Source organism: Rhinopithecus roxellana, chromosome 3 (genome assembly GCF_007565055.1).
Source record: "Rhinopithecus roxellana isolate Shanxi Qingling chromosome 3, ASM756505v1, whole genome shotgun sequence".
Classification (NCBI taxonomy): Eukaryota; Metazoa; Chordata; class Mammalia; order Primates; family Cercopithecidae; genus Rhinopithecus; species Rhinopithecus roxellana.
This window is the reverse complement of record NC_044551.1, coordinates 144,958,545-144,972,888: the sequence shown is the minus strand read 5'-3', so window position 1 is coordinate 144,972,888 and position 14,344 is coordinate 144,958,545. Positions and strand designations below refer to the sequence as shown.

At 44.0% G+C, this 14,344-nt stretch overlaps 1 protein-coding gene across 4 annotated transcripts in view; it reads left to right on the top strand.

Moving 5' to 3' along the window:
* The window catches only part of RASGRF2 (Ras protein specific guanine nucleotide releasing factor 2), a 275,484-nt gene that overhangs the window by 218,698 nt on the left and 42,442 nt on the right, over nt 1-14,344 (top strand). For all 4 annotated transcript variants that reach the window (XM_030926934.1, XM_030926935.1, XM_030926936.1 and 1 more), the window contains exon 18: nt 6,561-6,667. In XM_030926934.1, coding sequence (XP_030782794.1) covers nt 6,561-6,667 — 107 coding nt within the window. The remainder of the gene's footprint in view (nt 1-6,560; nt 6,668-14,344) is intronic.

Sequence of the window (14,344 nt, the reverse complement as noted above, 5' to 3'; positions counted from 1 at the left end):
GGAAGCAGTTGGAAGGAAAGACGCATACACTTGGTTTTTAGATATGTTTCTTAGGAGAGGAGAATGTGTCGTTAATATGGACATGTCTAATAGGAAGTTTGAAATGAGGAGTTTGGGGTACTGTTGGAACTGGAGGTGTCAGGTTGGAAGGCATAGAAAAACCACGAGATAGGGCATGTCCCCAAGAGAGTGAGAACGGAATGGGGACAACCCTAGAAAAGAGGAACCAAGGAATCAGGCAGAGGCGGAGAGGCTGGAGGATCAGGGAGAGAATGAAGAGAGTGTTTGGTGACAGAGCAAAGCAACACAGTGACAGGAGGAGAAGCATCTTCTGCTTTTTCCTCACCATGTTTCATAGCAAAGCACAAACTTGGTTACCCAGGATTTCAGGGAAATTAATGCAGATTCTCTAAACATAGTGCTAGTAATCAGATTGTCTATATCAATCACTTTCAAACTTTTTTACTGCAGTCCACACTAAGAAAAGCTCTGGTCCACATAAGTGTCACGTAAGAAATGTGATGAGTTTGGGAAAAGACCACATTTTGAGGAAATCTCAAAATCCCATTAGATAAGTAAAGGTTTTGCCTTAAAATCCATGACAATATGAACATATCTCTCTATTTAATAGTGGTGTCATGCTCTCACACTTGAAAATTTAGAAGAGAGATAGAATTAAAAGGAAAGCATTTTCTTTCTCCAAATATCCGAATAGCATCTTCTCTTGTCCCTTTAAGTGTTGGTTTACTGACTTGCAAGAGAAACTTAAGGCTTACACTTTGGATCCTGGCACTAGGGTATAATTAAGAGCACTCTAGCTTTAGAAATGGGCAGGCCTGGGCTCAAATCCTGGTTCTCACACTTCTTAGTTCTGTGACCTTTGCCAAGTTTCTTAGCCTCTTTGGTTTTTGTTTCTTTGCTTGCAAATTGGGGTAACAACGTTTAACCTATGCAGTTGCTGTTATGTTGAAGAAGCCACATTACTTATGATACTATACTTAGCACTTGGCAGGCATGTGATGAATGGCAATTGTTAGTATTGTCCTTGGTTGTGAGGGTTAAGTTATAGACCACTTGTAAAGCTCCTAGCAAAGCACCTGGCACAAAGCGGCAATAAATCTTACAGCAACCAAAGAGTAGAAATCCGGTTGTAATCCAAGTGCACAGTAGTATACAAATCAGTTACATGATTTTATCTTGCCTACAGTTCTTTAGAAAAATATTTACTGGGGCTGGGCGCAGTGGCTCACACCTGTAATCCCAGCACTTTGGGAGGCTGAGGCAGGCAGATCACCTGAGGTTGGGAGTTCGAGATCAGCCTGACCAACTGATGAAACCCCATCTCTACTAAAACTACAAAAAAATTAGGCCGGGCGCGGTGGCTCAAGCCTGTAATCCCAGCACTTTGGGAGGCCGAGGCAGGCGGATCACAAGGTCAGGAGATCGAGACCATCCTGGCTAACACGGTGAAACCCCGTCTCTACCAAAAAAATACAAAAAACTAGCCGGGCGAGGTGGCGGGCGCCTGTAGTCCCAGCTACTCCGGAGGCTGAGGCAGGAGAATGGCATGAACCCGGGAGGCGGAGCTTGCAGTGAGCTGAGATCTGGCCAGTGCACTCCAGCTTGGGTGACAGAGCGAGACTCCGTCTCAAAAAAAAAAAAAAAAAAAATTAGCTGGGCATGGTGGCACATGTCTGTAATCCCAGCTGCTCGGGAGGCTGAGGCAGGAGAATCACTTGAAACTGAGAGATGGAGGTTGCAGTGAGCCAAGATTGTGCCATTGCACTCCAACCTGAGCAACTAGAGTGAAAAAAAAAAAAAAAAAGAAAAAGAAAAAGAAAAATATCTACTGGGTAAAGCAAAGCACATTGATAACATTGATGCTATTGGACAGATTGTGTCCCATTTGTATGAAATGAAAAATGATGCATCACTGAAATGGCGTTCTTAATTCCTTATTTGTCCCAAATGCCCTTTGGGACAATTTAGAAATGCCCCAAACCAGATGTCATCTCTCCAAGAGACATGCCTGCAGCAGTTGGATAGATCATTTTTTGTAAAAGGGGGTGCTGTATACTCATTGGCTGTGATTGTTTTAACTGTGCTGTCATGTGTGAAGCTGATCGTGTGTTCTTGCTATAACATAGACATTGAGGTCCATGCTAACATGCTTCCAATCAGACATGCCCATCTCACCACTTTTCAGTCTTTAAAGCTATGTGAACAATTTTCTACAACTTGCCGGAGTGTCTGCTGCAAACCACCATCTAAATGGAAAGCTACTTGGACAATATTTTTTAATTTAAATATGGACTACACTGCTAATTGGTGGCAGTAACCATGTGGAAGCCATTCTGTCCCAAAATCATAGATCCACCCCCAAGAAGTCCTTGTACCATTTTCTGGAAAAGAAAATCGCAAATATTTGGGGGGCTTTAGACATCTTTCACATGTGCAGCATAACCCAATTCTCCATAATCCAGGAGAATCTATTGTATTAATATCTCACATGTGGAATATATACTGTATGTTTAAATTAGAGCTATCTAATAGTTCTCATATCTGAAATTCTTGGTGGTGGTGATGGAGGGGTGGGATGGGGAGCATCAGGTTCCTGATCCCTGTGCCTACTGATCCTTGCTCCTGTGGACGGTTTGTGCGTTTTGTAATTTTGGATTGTGAGCTCTTCTTCATGGCTTTCTCCATGGTGATCCAGTGCAGGCTGAGGTGTGTGTTCCTCGGCAGAGGTTTTGCACATGCTTTTGTTGGGGTCCTCAGGGTTATCACTGGCCTAGGCCACTTTTTATTTTACCTTCTCATTAGATGGGTACACCACACAATAGGGGTTCACCCTGAGCCTCTGGCCTGCAGGAGGTGGGCTGTGATGATCTGTTCTCAAGGAGAATGTTTCCACCCTCTCCCACAACCCAACCGAGGCAGAGGCAGACAAGTTTCTTAGTAGTCTCCTTTTGCAGGCAGGATAAAATTTTTCCCCATTACATTCTTTTACAGAGGGGTGGTCCTTTGAGAGTTCCAGGTTGATGTGGGAGTCTCAGTTCCCATCTCCCCATTCCCACTTAATGAAGGCCCTGGGGCTTTTTCTCCTGAACCATGTGGATGTCACGATCCAAACACCATGCTACTGATAGCCTCCCCTCCCCTCAGGACAGCCAGCTCAGTTCAGAGACTTGGTTCTGCTTTTCAGATCCCTCTGTGTGTTTGACCATGGAAAATTCCTTACTTTCTTGAGAACTCAGCTATGCATTTAGAAGGATATTTGTTATATTTTACTCAGAATTTCTAAGTTTTTAATAACAAAAGATTTTTTTTCCAAGATACTTACTCTGCCAAGAACACATCATCACCATCTTCTGACAGAATTAAAATGTCCACTGGTGGGTGGAAGATGCCTGTCTACATTCGAAGAGGAGTAAGGAGAAGGGGCCTCTGGCCTTTAGAAACTTAGAGGTTTTTTTTTTCTCTTAACTCACTCATAAGCTCTGAGAAGTATTCTTTCAGTGATTCACTCAATTATCCTTACAGTCATATATCATTCAATAAAACTTAGTAAGTTCATAGGCTGGACATGGTGGCTCATGCCTGTAATCCCAGCACTTTGGGAGGCCAAGGGACAGGAGATCGAGACCATCCTGGCTAACACAGTGAAACCCTGTCTCTACTAAAAATACAAAAAATTAGCTGGGCATGGTGGCAGGCACCTGTAATCCCAGCTACTCGGGAGGCTGAGGCAGGAGAATGGCATGAACCTGGGAGGCGGAGCTTGGAGTGAGCCAAGATCGCGCCACTGCACTCTAGCCTAGGCAACAGACTCCATCTCAAATAAATAAATAAATAAATAAATAAATAAATAAATAAATAAAACTTAGTAAGTTCATACTTCATCTAGGCTTTCATTTTCTGCAAATATATATTGTATACGGCTTCTGCTATGTGCCAGACAGGTGCTCGTGCCCAACAAGATCATACTAGATCCCTGTCTTCATGAATGACACAGATATTAATCAGATAATCACATCAATAAGTGTAAAATTTCAAATGTGCTAAGTACCGTAAAGTAGATGTGTGTGGTGCTGTGAGATATGTAATGGGGGCTTTGTCCAATTAAGGCTGGAAAGTGCTCATTTGGAGAAGTGAAATTGGAAACAAGAGTGGCTTTCACTAAGTGAAAAGAGGAGTGGTAATTGTTCCAGATATGTAGCAGTATGTGCAAAGACCCTGGGGTGAGGATGAATGACTGAAAAGAAGTGTGGTAAGATGGAAGAAGAATAGAAAACATGGTTTCAGAAAAGACTGAGAGGAGCTAGGCTAAACTACCAAAGACCTTGTAGTTTGTGTTAAGGAGTTTTGTATTTATCATAAGAGCCATCTAAACAGCTTTAAACACTGGAACAACACATCCTAATTTTCTTTCTAAGATCCTAGAGATCTTTCTGACTTCAGCAAGGAGAACAGATTTGAGGAGGCAAGAGTGAGAGTAGACCAGCTGGGAGGCTGTTACAGTAGACCAGAGGCTATTACCATAGACAGAGTTACTGGTAGCTCAGCCCCAGTTTTGGCTTTGTAGATGGGAAGACATGGGACAGATGTGAGATTTATATAGCAGATAAAATTATTAGGAAACAGCAGAAAGATAGGACAGGAATAATTCCAAAGTTTCAGGTTTACATAACTGGAGGGAGGGTGGTATTTCTTTACTGAGATAGGGAACACTGGAAGAAGACAAAGTTTGGTGTAAAGGCCATTTGGGTTTTTTTTTTTTTTTTTTTTTTTTTTTGAACATATCAAGTTTGAAGTGTGTTTGAAACATATAACAGGAAAATAGAAAGAGACAATTGGATATTGCATATATGGATCTGGAACTCAGAGAAGAGATCTGGAGATATAAATATATGACTAATTTGCTTGTAGGTAATCATTTAAGTGGTAGGCCTAGATGAGATTTCCTAGGGAGAGATTGTAGCCTGTCCCCTGAGCATGAAGGTTATTGATATGACCTTAAATGGGAGCTGTTTGTTGCTGAGATGGGATAAGAAGCTTGGAGTAGGATGTAGAGAGAATAGGAAGTGAGGAAATGGAATCAGTGAGTATAGACAACTCTGTTTTTTTGTTTGTTTGTTTGAGACGGAATCTCGCTCTGTCGCCCAGGCTGGAGTGCAGTGGTGCGATTTCGGCTCACTGCAAGCTCCGCCTCCTGGGTTCACGCCATTCTCCTGCCTCAGCCTCCTGAGTAGCTGCGACTACAGGTGCCCACCACCATGCTTGGCTAATTTTTTGTATTTTTAATAGAGATGGGGTTTCACTGTGTTAGCCAGAATGGTCTCGATCTCCTGACCTCGTGATCCGCCCACCTCAGCCTCCCAAAGTACTGGGATTACAGGCGTGAGCCACCGCGCCCAGCCTAGACAACTCTTTCAAAAAGTTTGCCACTGAAGTTATATAAGGCTTTAATTGATGTTTAAAGGAAATGTGATTTCATTGTGATTGGAAGGCAGAATGTTTTAAAACAGAGTGTCAGTGGAAAAATATTAAAATGGTTTCTTGATAATGAAAAGGTAGCCGAGATAGAGACATTAGCCAGCACAGAGAAGACTCAAAGACAGTGAACCAAGATTGAATTGTAATCATAGCTAACATTTATTGCAGTCTCACTGCTGTGCAAGTGCCATTTTAGATGTTTAACATGTATTAAAAGTCTTAATCCCACAACAGCTCTGTGAGGTAGGTACGCTTATTATCTCATGAGGAACATGGGAAGCTGGTCACCAGAGAGGCGACGTAACTTGCCAGGGTGGGAGAACAGTGATTTGACAGCAGGCAGTCCGGTTGTGGAATCCATGGGGTTTTTGTAAATTTCCTTCTTAATTGACAAATAATAATTGTAGATATTATATTCTTATGGGGTACGATGTGATGTTTTCATATAGGTTTATGTTGTGGAATGATCAAACCAAACTAACAGATCTATCACCTGGCATATTTACTATTTGTGTGTGTGTATGGTGAAAACATTTAAAATCTACTCTTGTAGTATTTTTTAAATACACATTCTTAGCAGTGATGCTGTACTGCTTCTCAGTACAGGGATACACAGTAAAGTATTTGAATCATCCATGAGCCAAGATATGGCCTAATCCATCTACAGATACTGAAAATGTTATCGGTTGTGCAGTTACTTTGAGGCAAAAGTATAAATTAATGCTGACTCAAATACTTGGTTAAAATTCCTTCTTGGCTTTGTATTACAGAGCAAGACAGGCATAAATGGAGGTGTCAGGAGAGCAGCTTTAGCTTTAATCAGTGGCCTTCAATAAATACGTGCTCATTACTTACTTAATTGCACCTGTAACTGCACGAGGGCCTCGCTGCCGAGCGTGTAATAGGTGAGCGGAGTTCACAACGGTCTGAAGCCACGTGCACCTCTCTGCCAAGAAGTGTCGTCTGTGGGTTTCGTTAACCAATGTCCTAAAATATATGACCTTTTCCAGGTCCCAGGGGAGTGGCTTTAACTGCAACACGTGTGTGTTTCTTTTCCTCCTAAGGCTTTAACAACACCGAGAGAACATGTGATAAAGAGTTTATCATACGGAGAACGGCTACCAACCGAGTACTGAACGTCCTCCGTCACTGGGTCTCAAAGCACGCACAGGTATGTCAGTGCCCCTGTTAATTACTTACAAGGATTTTTAAAAAATCATCTTTTTAAGCCGTGACACATGTAAAACACCTCCCGATTCTCTGGAGTTCAGTGTGAAACCTTGACACTGGAACTTAGGAAGGGAAGAAATAGGCTAGTCATGTAGATCAAAGCAGACACACGTGGCTTGCCAACATCCACTGTTTCAGATCTGCAAATGACATGACACAGTGACACGGGGCTCCCCTGTCCCCGCATCTTCTGAGGAAACAGCACTCGCCCATGGGCACCTGAGCCACAGCAAGGCCACTGTACTGTGCCACCTACCCTGGGAGCACCTTTCGCAGGGTCTTCTCTGTAAGTGGAGTGCTTGAGAGGCTGCCAGCTGCAGTGGTATCCTCGCCCCCCCACCCAACTAGACGCAAACCTCACGGTGCCCCCTGGAAGTAAATAACACTCTGGGGTCTGGTCAGGGAGTGCTTTCCGGGCCTGATTCTGGAGATATTTTGCCTCACGCCCTTTGATGTTTTGGTTCCCAGTGCTGTTTTAAATTGTGTTACACTGACAGGCACCTACTTGTTATCTGTTTACGTGTTCTCAGTGCACATTTGTGGAATTTATTCCCCTTTCACAAAACAAGTCAGGCGCCACTTTGCCCCCCTGATGTGATGCATGCATAATGCTTTTCTTACCCACTGCCACATAGCTGGCAGGCCCTCCTGGACACCCACCTGCCTGGCACCCTGCAAGGAGCATTTGAGAGAGAGAATGGGCCCTGCCTCACAGCAGAACATGTGCAGCGTATATTAAAAGAAATAGAATCAAATTTGTCGGTCTGCTAATGAGAATCATGTGTTATAAATGGCACTCCCAGGGGGAGGTATTCCCAGGTCTTTACTATTTGGCAATTGGTGCCAAAGTAATTGTAGTTTTTGCCACTATATTCACAGAAGCCATCACGTGTCTGCTGCATGGTCCTCAGTAATGACAGTCTATTCAATAGGGTCACCATGAGGGCAGGCTCCTGAAACCTCCGTGGTAAGAGAATTTACTAATTAGGAAAAGTGGCATTTAAGCCCATAAAAAATCTTAAATATTAATTAAAATAAAGTAATAAACATAGCATACTAAATAATGTAAACATTCCATCTTACACATCTTAAATTAAAAAAAAATTTAATCCTATATGATTCAAATTCCAAGAACCATCCTTAGCACATGAGAAATGTCTAGTCTCTTTTCTCCGTAGTCCCAGTGAGCTGCTGGTAAATCCATTTTGCCACAATGCAGATAAAACAGCATAATGAGTTTTAGTATTTACAATTTTTCCACTGTATCATGGTCCATCTTATTCTTCTCTGATTTTTTTTCTCAAGAATCTTGACATTTAATTCCTGGGGCCCACAGTGGCTTCTAAGATGCAACGTAGCTTCGATCAACAAGGCTGAGCTGGTTCTCTCCCCTGGCCTCAGCTCCCCTCCTCCCCTTCCAAATCTTCTCCCCAGAGCCCTCCAGCCTTGCTTCCCTATCCACCTTACTTCCCTTTTCTCAATCCCCAGTGCCCTCTTTTCCTAATTATCTCAAACAGGAATCCCTCCCAATCCACATAAAATTTTTACAGTAGCTACAAAAGTACCACAAAGCAAATGACAGTATGCTGGGAGTTTTTTATTTTTTGGTAAAGAAAATTCATAGATGGGGAGAGATTAGTGTACAGAAGCCCTCATTTACAATAGTTTTACAGTAAGCTTTGCTACCTGATTTGGCAGCTGAATTGTTGATACAGTTCAGATGCTTTGCGACCTGAGTGACTGCAGCTGTGCTTATACATAAGCAGGCTTGTCCATCTCCAATTCCAGTTAGAGGGATCCCAGCTCCTCAGACTCTCCCTCCAGCAGGGGCATAGGTGAGTGATGTAAGTAGCTCAGGGATCCAGTCTTCTCTTCTGACCTCACCACTGGGTAAAATACACACCCTGGCTATTTCGTTCACTGATGTGCCCAAGGAAGTTCTTGCCACAGGGTCTTTCCTTACCTGCCCTGCATGCGTGAGTGGGCCTCACGGCTCTGTGGCGGGTTATCAATGCCCTGGTGTAACCTCGTCATGTGCATCTCCTGTCACCTTCCTCATCCTCTCTGTGTAAGTACACAACCATATGCAGGACATTTCTGTGAAATTTCCACTTATTGAGAATTGTTTTAGGGCTTTTTTTTTTTTCTTTTTTGCTGGCTTGAGTGTCCAGATTCTCTTTCTTCCTTTTACTGACTCACTTATGGCTGCCTGGTAATCATCTGGCCTCCACATTGGACAGTTTGCGCAAGTCAAGGCAGGCTGTTGGTGATGGATTGGTGAATGGTTCAAATAGAGCTGCTCTCAGCTCACGGTCTCGGGGCCTCATTGTGTGCGTACTGCCTCCTCTCACCAACTGTGGGCCTAGCCTGGGCCATTTCATTCAGAAGATGTGAAGGTGGCCCCGGCTTCATGGAGCCTAAGCAAGCTGACTGGTATGGTGCTTTAAGAGTAACAGCCCATCTTGGTATCTTTATCCAAGTTTATCTGCAGGTCTTTACTCTCCCAAGGCAGCATCTAGCTATAGATGGGACTGCTGGTCTGAAACCCTGGGCCGTAATCCAGCTGTCAACCAACCCTCACCCTTATTGTCTTTGGTTTTCACCTCACAAAGTGAAGGGCTTGGATAAGATGATTTGTAATTATCTGATTCACTTTGTACTAGTCGAGTCCATTTAAGGAAGAATATAGCATTATTGTGGCAACCTGATTATTTTGAATCAGTAGCTTTTAAAAAATGAGTAGGAAGTTGTACTCATCTCAAAACTACAGCTAAGCATGGTAACAATTACATTTTTTCTCACATGGCTACCCAGAGAGGCCACTTCAATTTCTAGACACAGAAAAGCTGTAGATCTACATCAACCAAGCTGTAGATTCACCCACAAATAATCTAGAGAATCAAGGCTACCACAGAGTATTAGACATCATGTATTTATTTCTCATTTCTCATTTCTCATCAAAGATAACTAATATTGGCAGATACTACCCTGACCTTTATTCAGGAGAAGTAAAAGTTGCAGAAGTGTGGGGGTAGGGGTTGGTTCTCCAGAGAAATAAGAATGCCCCAGGATGTCGCCTCCTAACTCTACCCCGTGTGGTGCTAGGATAGCATTTCTTCTCCTGGAGGCTTCTAGTTTTTTCTTTAGTTAGTATTTGGGGAGGCTAGGATATTCCATTTTTAGGGGTTTTTTTTAAATCTTCATATGTGAATACCTTCTGGCCTATTGCTCCTCATTTTGTTACACCTTCTCACTCATTTGTTGCCTTTTAAGCTGAAAGTGAAGCCACAGGCCCAAGTTCGGTTTCTCCCATGTGCCTTGTCTATCGATCAGCAGCCCAGAGTCAGGGGACCAGTGTTGTTACTCCAGCTCTGCCACTGTAGCCCCTGTGGGGCCCCAAGCTGGTCTCTCCACCTCTTCGGGTGTTAGTTTCCTCTTCTGAAAATGAGAACAACCATCCCTGCTTTACCTCTCCCAAGGATGTGATGAAGTTAAAGGTGATGTTGAATTAAGCCTAAAGCATGATATTGATATGTGTGATGAAATCCCTTTCAGCTGTGGACAGGAGAGATGCACATTTCACCACCCTACAACCAGCCTGTAAGCTCCTTGCTTGTCTCATTCATCCTTGTGTCTCCTTTCACATAGTAAGGCAATGCTGAACACATGGCAGATGCCCAGTAAATACTTGTCAAATTGAGCTTATAGTTCAATATTTCCATTGTTCATTCTCTCCTGGAGGTCATTTTCTAGCCTTTAAAGTTTCCAAAGTCAGCCCAGACAGAGACTATAACCACTAATGGGTCAGAAATCAGGGCTGTGTGTTTAGGCAGTCTAAGTAAAGGAAGTGTTTTCATTAGAGGTCTACATGCGTCTTGAGCATCTCCTGCTGGGAGACCTTACATATCATTTACACAATTCCCAGGTCCCTGCAGGTGTCAGATCTGTAGTACTATTAACCAAATGCTCCCGTGATTGCTTTTGTCCTCTGTGCACAGACAGATGGCTGGAGGCTGACTATAAACATTTCAGATCTCTGCACAAGCCTCTGTAGAAGGCCTTTCATGTATGATCTATGGCGATTTTGGTTTTCCTCAATCATCGTATTGACCAACCAATTCTGAAGAGAGGCTCTGTCCATTTATTGGAGGAATTTCACAGACCATGAGCGATGCTGGTAAAAGAGCTGCAGCTGTGTCTGCAGGTTACCACTAGCTCCATCAGGCTCTGGGTCCTATCTGAATGACAAGTGGCCGAGAATGAAACAGTCATGTATTTTCTTAATTGTAGGCTTAGGGGAATGTTTTTAAAACATGAGATCAGACAAAAATGACCTACCTACATAAAAATCTCCTCCCCAAAGGAGTTTACAGAGGAACACTCCTACTCCTTTTTCTGTTTTCTCACCTCCTTGATTCATTCACTAATAAGAATTGGGCACCAGAATGTTCCAGACATTGGGATAGGTGTGGGGGTGAACAAGATCCATGCAGTCTCTGACCTCAAGGGGCTTCCAGCCGTTGGGAAAAGCCACTGGGAAAATGCCCACTAACAGTCAATGGACTGAATGTAATTACGTGTGTGGCCGGCTGTTAAATTGAATTCTTCAGATTGTTTCTGACATTCAGGCAGAGGACCAAAAGCACAGGGGCAGGTACAATAGGTAGCAGCAACAGCCTGCATGGCCTTAATGGAGTGGCTAGGCCACCTAAGCAAAACCAGCTAAGAGCTCGTGAAATCAATCCTGCTAGCAGTTGTGATCACCCACCTGTGGGAAGTTGAGGCAGGGGAGGTCAAGGAGAGGGCAATTTCCAGAGACAGCCATCTGTGTAAGTTCCCTACCACCATGGGGAAGGCGGGGAGATGCCTCCTTTTCACTTCCAGCCACATGAGAAACGTTTCAAGGAAACCACCCAGCTAGCCTCCCCTGTTAAGGTGAGAGGTGCTCGCTGGGCAAAGTGAAGAGTGGTGGATGCTAGGAGTGAGCTGCATTCATATGTGTTTCAGTGAACCAGGTGGGTCCATGGGGAGTATGGCCCCCAATCTGGATGGCCCTGGATCCTGCCCAAGAGGACATCCTGGAGGGGTGATGCGTAGACAGACGCTGGGTGAAGCAGACCACTGGCAGCCCAGGGCCTGGGGGAGTTGAAAGTGACTCAGGAGGACAGACATTGCCAGGGTCAGGGGAGCTGGCCCTAAGTCTCTCACAGAGAGGTCTCCAAAGTCTCACCAAGGCCCACACAGGAAAAGCTGGTCACTGGCCACTGCCCGCCTGCCACATCTAGAGAGAGAGCCAGGACTGGGCTCCCCCTGCACTATCACACTAAATTAGTGTTTTCCCCTGGTGAGCTGCAGGACCGGAAGCAATAGCCCGCTAGTGGAGAGGTGGTGGGGACGTCCGAAAGGGTCTCCTATGCAGGCCACTAGGCTGGAAGCAGCCCACGCCAAGGCTGGAGGGAGGCTGAACTGAGGTTTTGAAGAATATACTGGACTGGACATTTTGACTGTTGAAATGACACCATTCTTGTAACTAAAAAGTACTGAAAAGTTTGGTGCCTGCTCAGAACTTCATGCCAGGTGGGGAAGGATAGACTATCAACTGGTTTACTGGGACTGGCAAGAAGTAATGCTGTTTGATGATTCCATTACTACTTATGATATAGGGAGTCTAGGGTCCCTTGGGAGAGCAATTTCACAAAATCTATCAAAATAGTTGTTATATTTCTAACTTGCTCCAGTTCTCTTACATTCATTTTATGGTGAACAAAGAGACACATATTTAGCTAATAATGAATAACTTGAGTTTACATTTCAGTTGACATGCTTTTTGGCATTTTTATTGAAATATCACATACCGCATATAAAGGACACTAAACTTCAGTGTGTAGGTCAGTGACTTTCTGCCTGTGTAGACGCCCATATAACTGCCACCCAGGTCAAGACCTGGGACATTGCCAGCACCTGAGGGGGGCCCCCAAGTCTCTGCCCCTCTTCCTGAGTGTTACCCTGTGCTCTGTTAGTTTTAGTATTTACATTTAGCGTTGCTTGTGGTATGTTTTACATATATACACTCATTTCACATTATAAGAGGGTTTTATATATACTTTATCCTATAAACACAGACACACACACGTGCACACACAAAACAGAGTCCTTATCACTCTCTTGAAAATATACCCTAACACTTTCATAACACAATTAACAAATAAATATAGTCTGAGGTAGAAGACAGGAATTAGCGGATCTCACAACCCTACTCTAGTCACTTATAACAGCTGAGGTGAGAGTTTTTACGTCTCCAAAAATCACAGTAGGAGTTCAACTCAGTCCTAATGTGTCTTTGTAGCAGAGATCTCAGAGCTGGGGGACTTTGAATCCTGTTGGAGCTGTGAAGTTAGGGTGATCGTGATGGAAATCCCTGCTCCGGCATTTATTGGCTTTTCTGAGAAAACTATTTGCTCCTCCAGGCCTCCAGTTCTTCATTTGTAGAAATGGAGATTAATGCCACTTTTTCCTCTGTGGGAGGGTGAGGATTATGTGAGTTAAAACATACAGAGTAGCCATTACAGATGGAGGCTCAAAGCACTGCAGATGCTGCTCTTGATAGAGATAACCGTGTGAAAGCGGCATCTGGTCCAAACCCAGACCTTCAAGCAGGCCAAATGCTGTTACCCCCATGTGACCAGTAAACCACGTAAGTCTCAAAGGGGTCCAGTCAGCATTGTCCAGGTAAACTTGCTGTGATGGTGGAAATGTTCTATATCATGGTGCCCAGTACAGCAGCCTCTAGCCACATGCCACTAATTGATCACTTGGAATGTAGCTAACTAGCTAAAAAGCTGGAGTTTTAATGTTATTTAATTGAATTAAATGTTAATAGTCACAGGTGACTAATGGTTACAGTATAAACAGCACAGTTGTAGACCACTCAAAAGCTGGAAACAGACCCAGCTGTCAAAATTCCTCCAGTCTCCCACAGTGCCCCATTCCTCTGAAACAAGAACCCAACCAGGTGGTCTCCACGATGGCTCCAACAATGAGTCTGCTGAAGGGGGCACACCTGTGTCAGGTTTGTGGCGAGGAAAGCAAAACCTTTGCATATCCTCAGAGTCAGTGTTATCTCAGAGAAGACAATGGCTCTTTCCCAGTAAAGGACAACCAGTGAGCATCCGTCTGTCCCACAGAGTTCAGGTTTTGGGGCTGCAGTCCCAGGTCTGAGGTAAAGTGGGGACTCTGACTTGTTAAGGTGGAAAAGTGCGTGCCGGTGTGATGGCCTCTACTTAGTGCCTTCAAGGTCTCAGGGATCAGATTTCCCAAAATGTGAGTGGACACACTTTGTCTCTTCCGTTTCTTATTTTGACAGATGACAGGGGCCCCTTCTAAATTTTTTTTGTTTATTATCTGGCATTGCCTAGTGAAACACAAAACTCAGTGTTGAATTAGAGCACTGAGTTGAGGTTTGTTCATTGTTCCAAATCTGAAATGGAAGTTGGGCCAGGACAAACACAGCACAGAATTTTCGGTGTGGGCGGGAGAACGAGAAGCGAAAGAAACAACCAGCTATTGAGCAGGCAGCTGCTGTCACCTCTCCTGACGCTCCTGGCCTGCTGCTGTCACC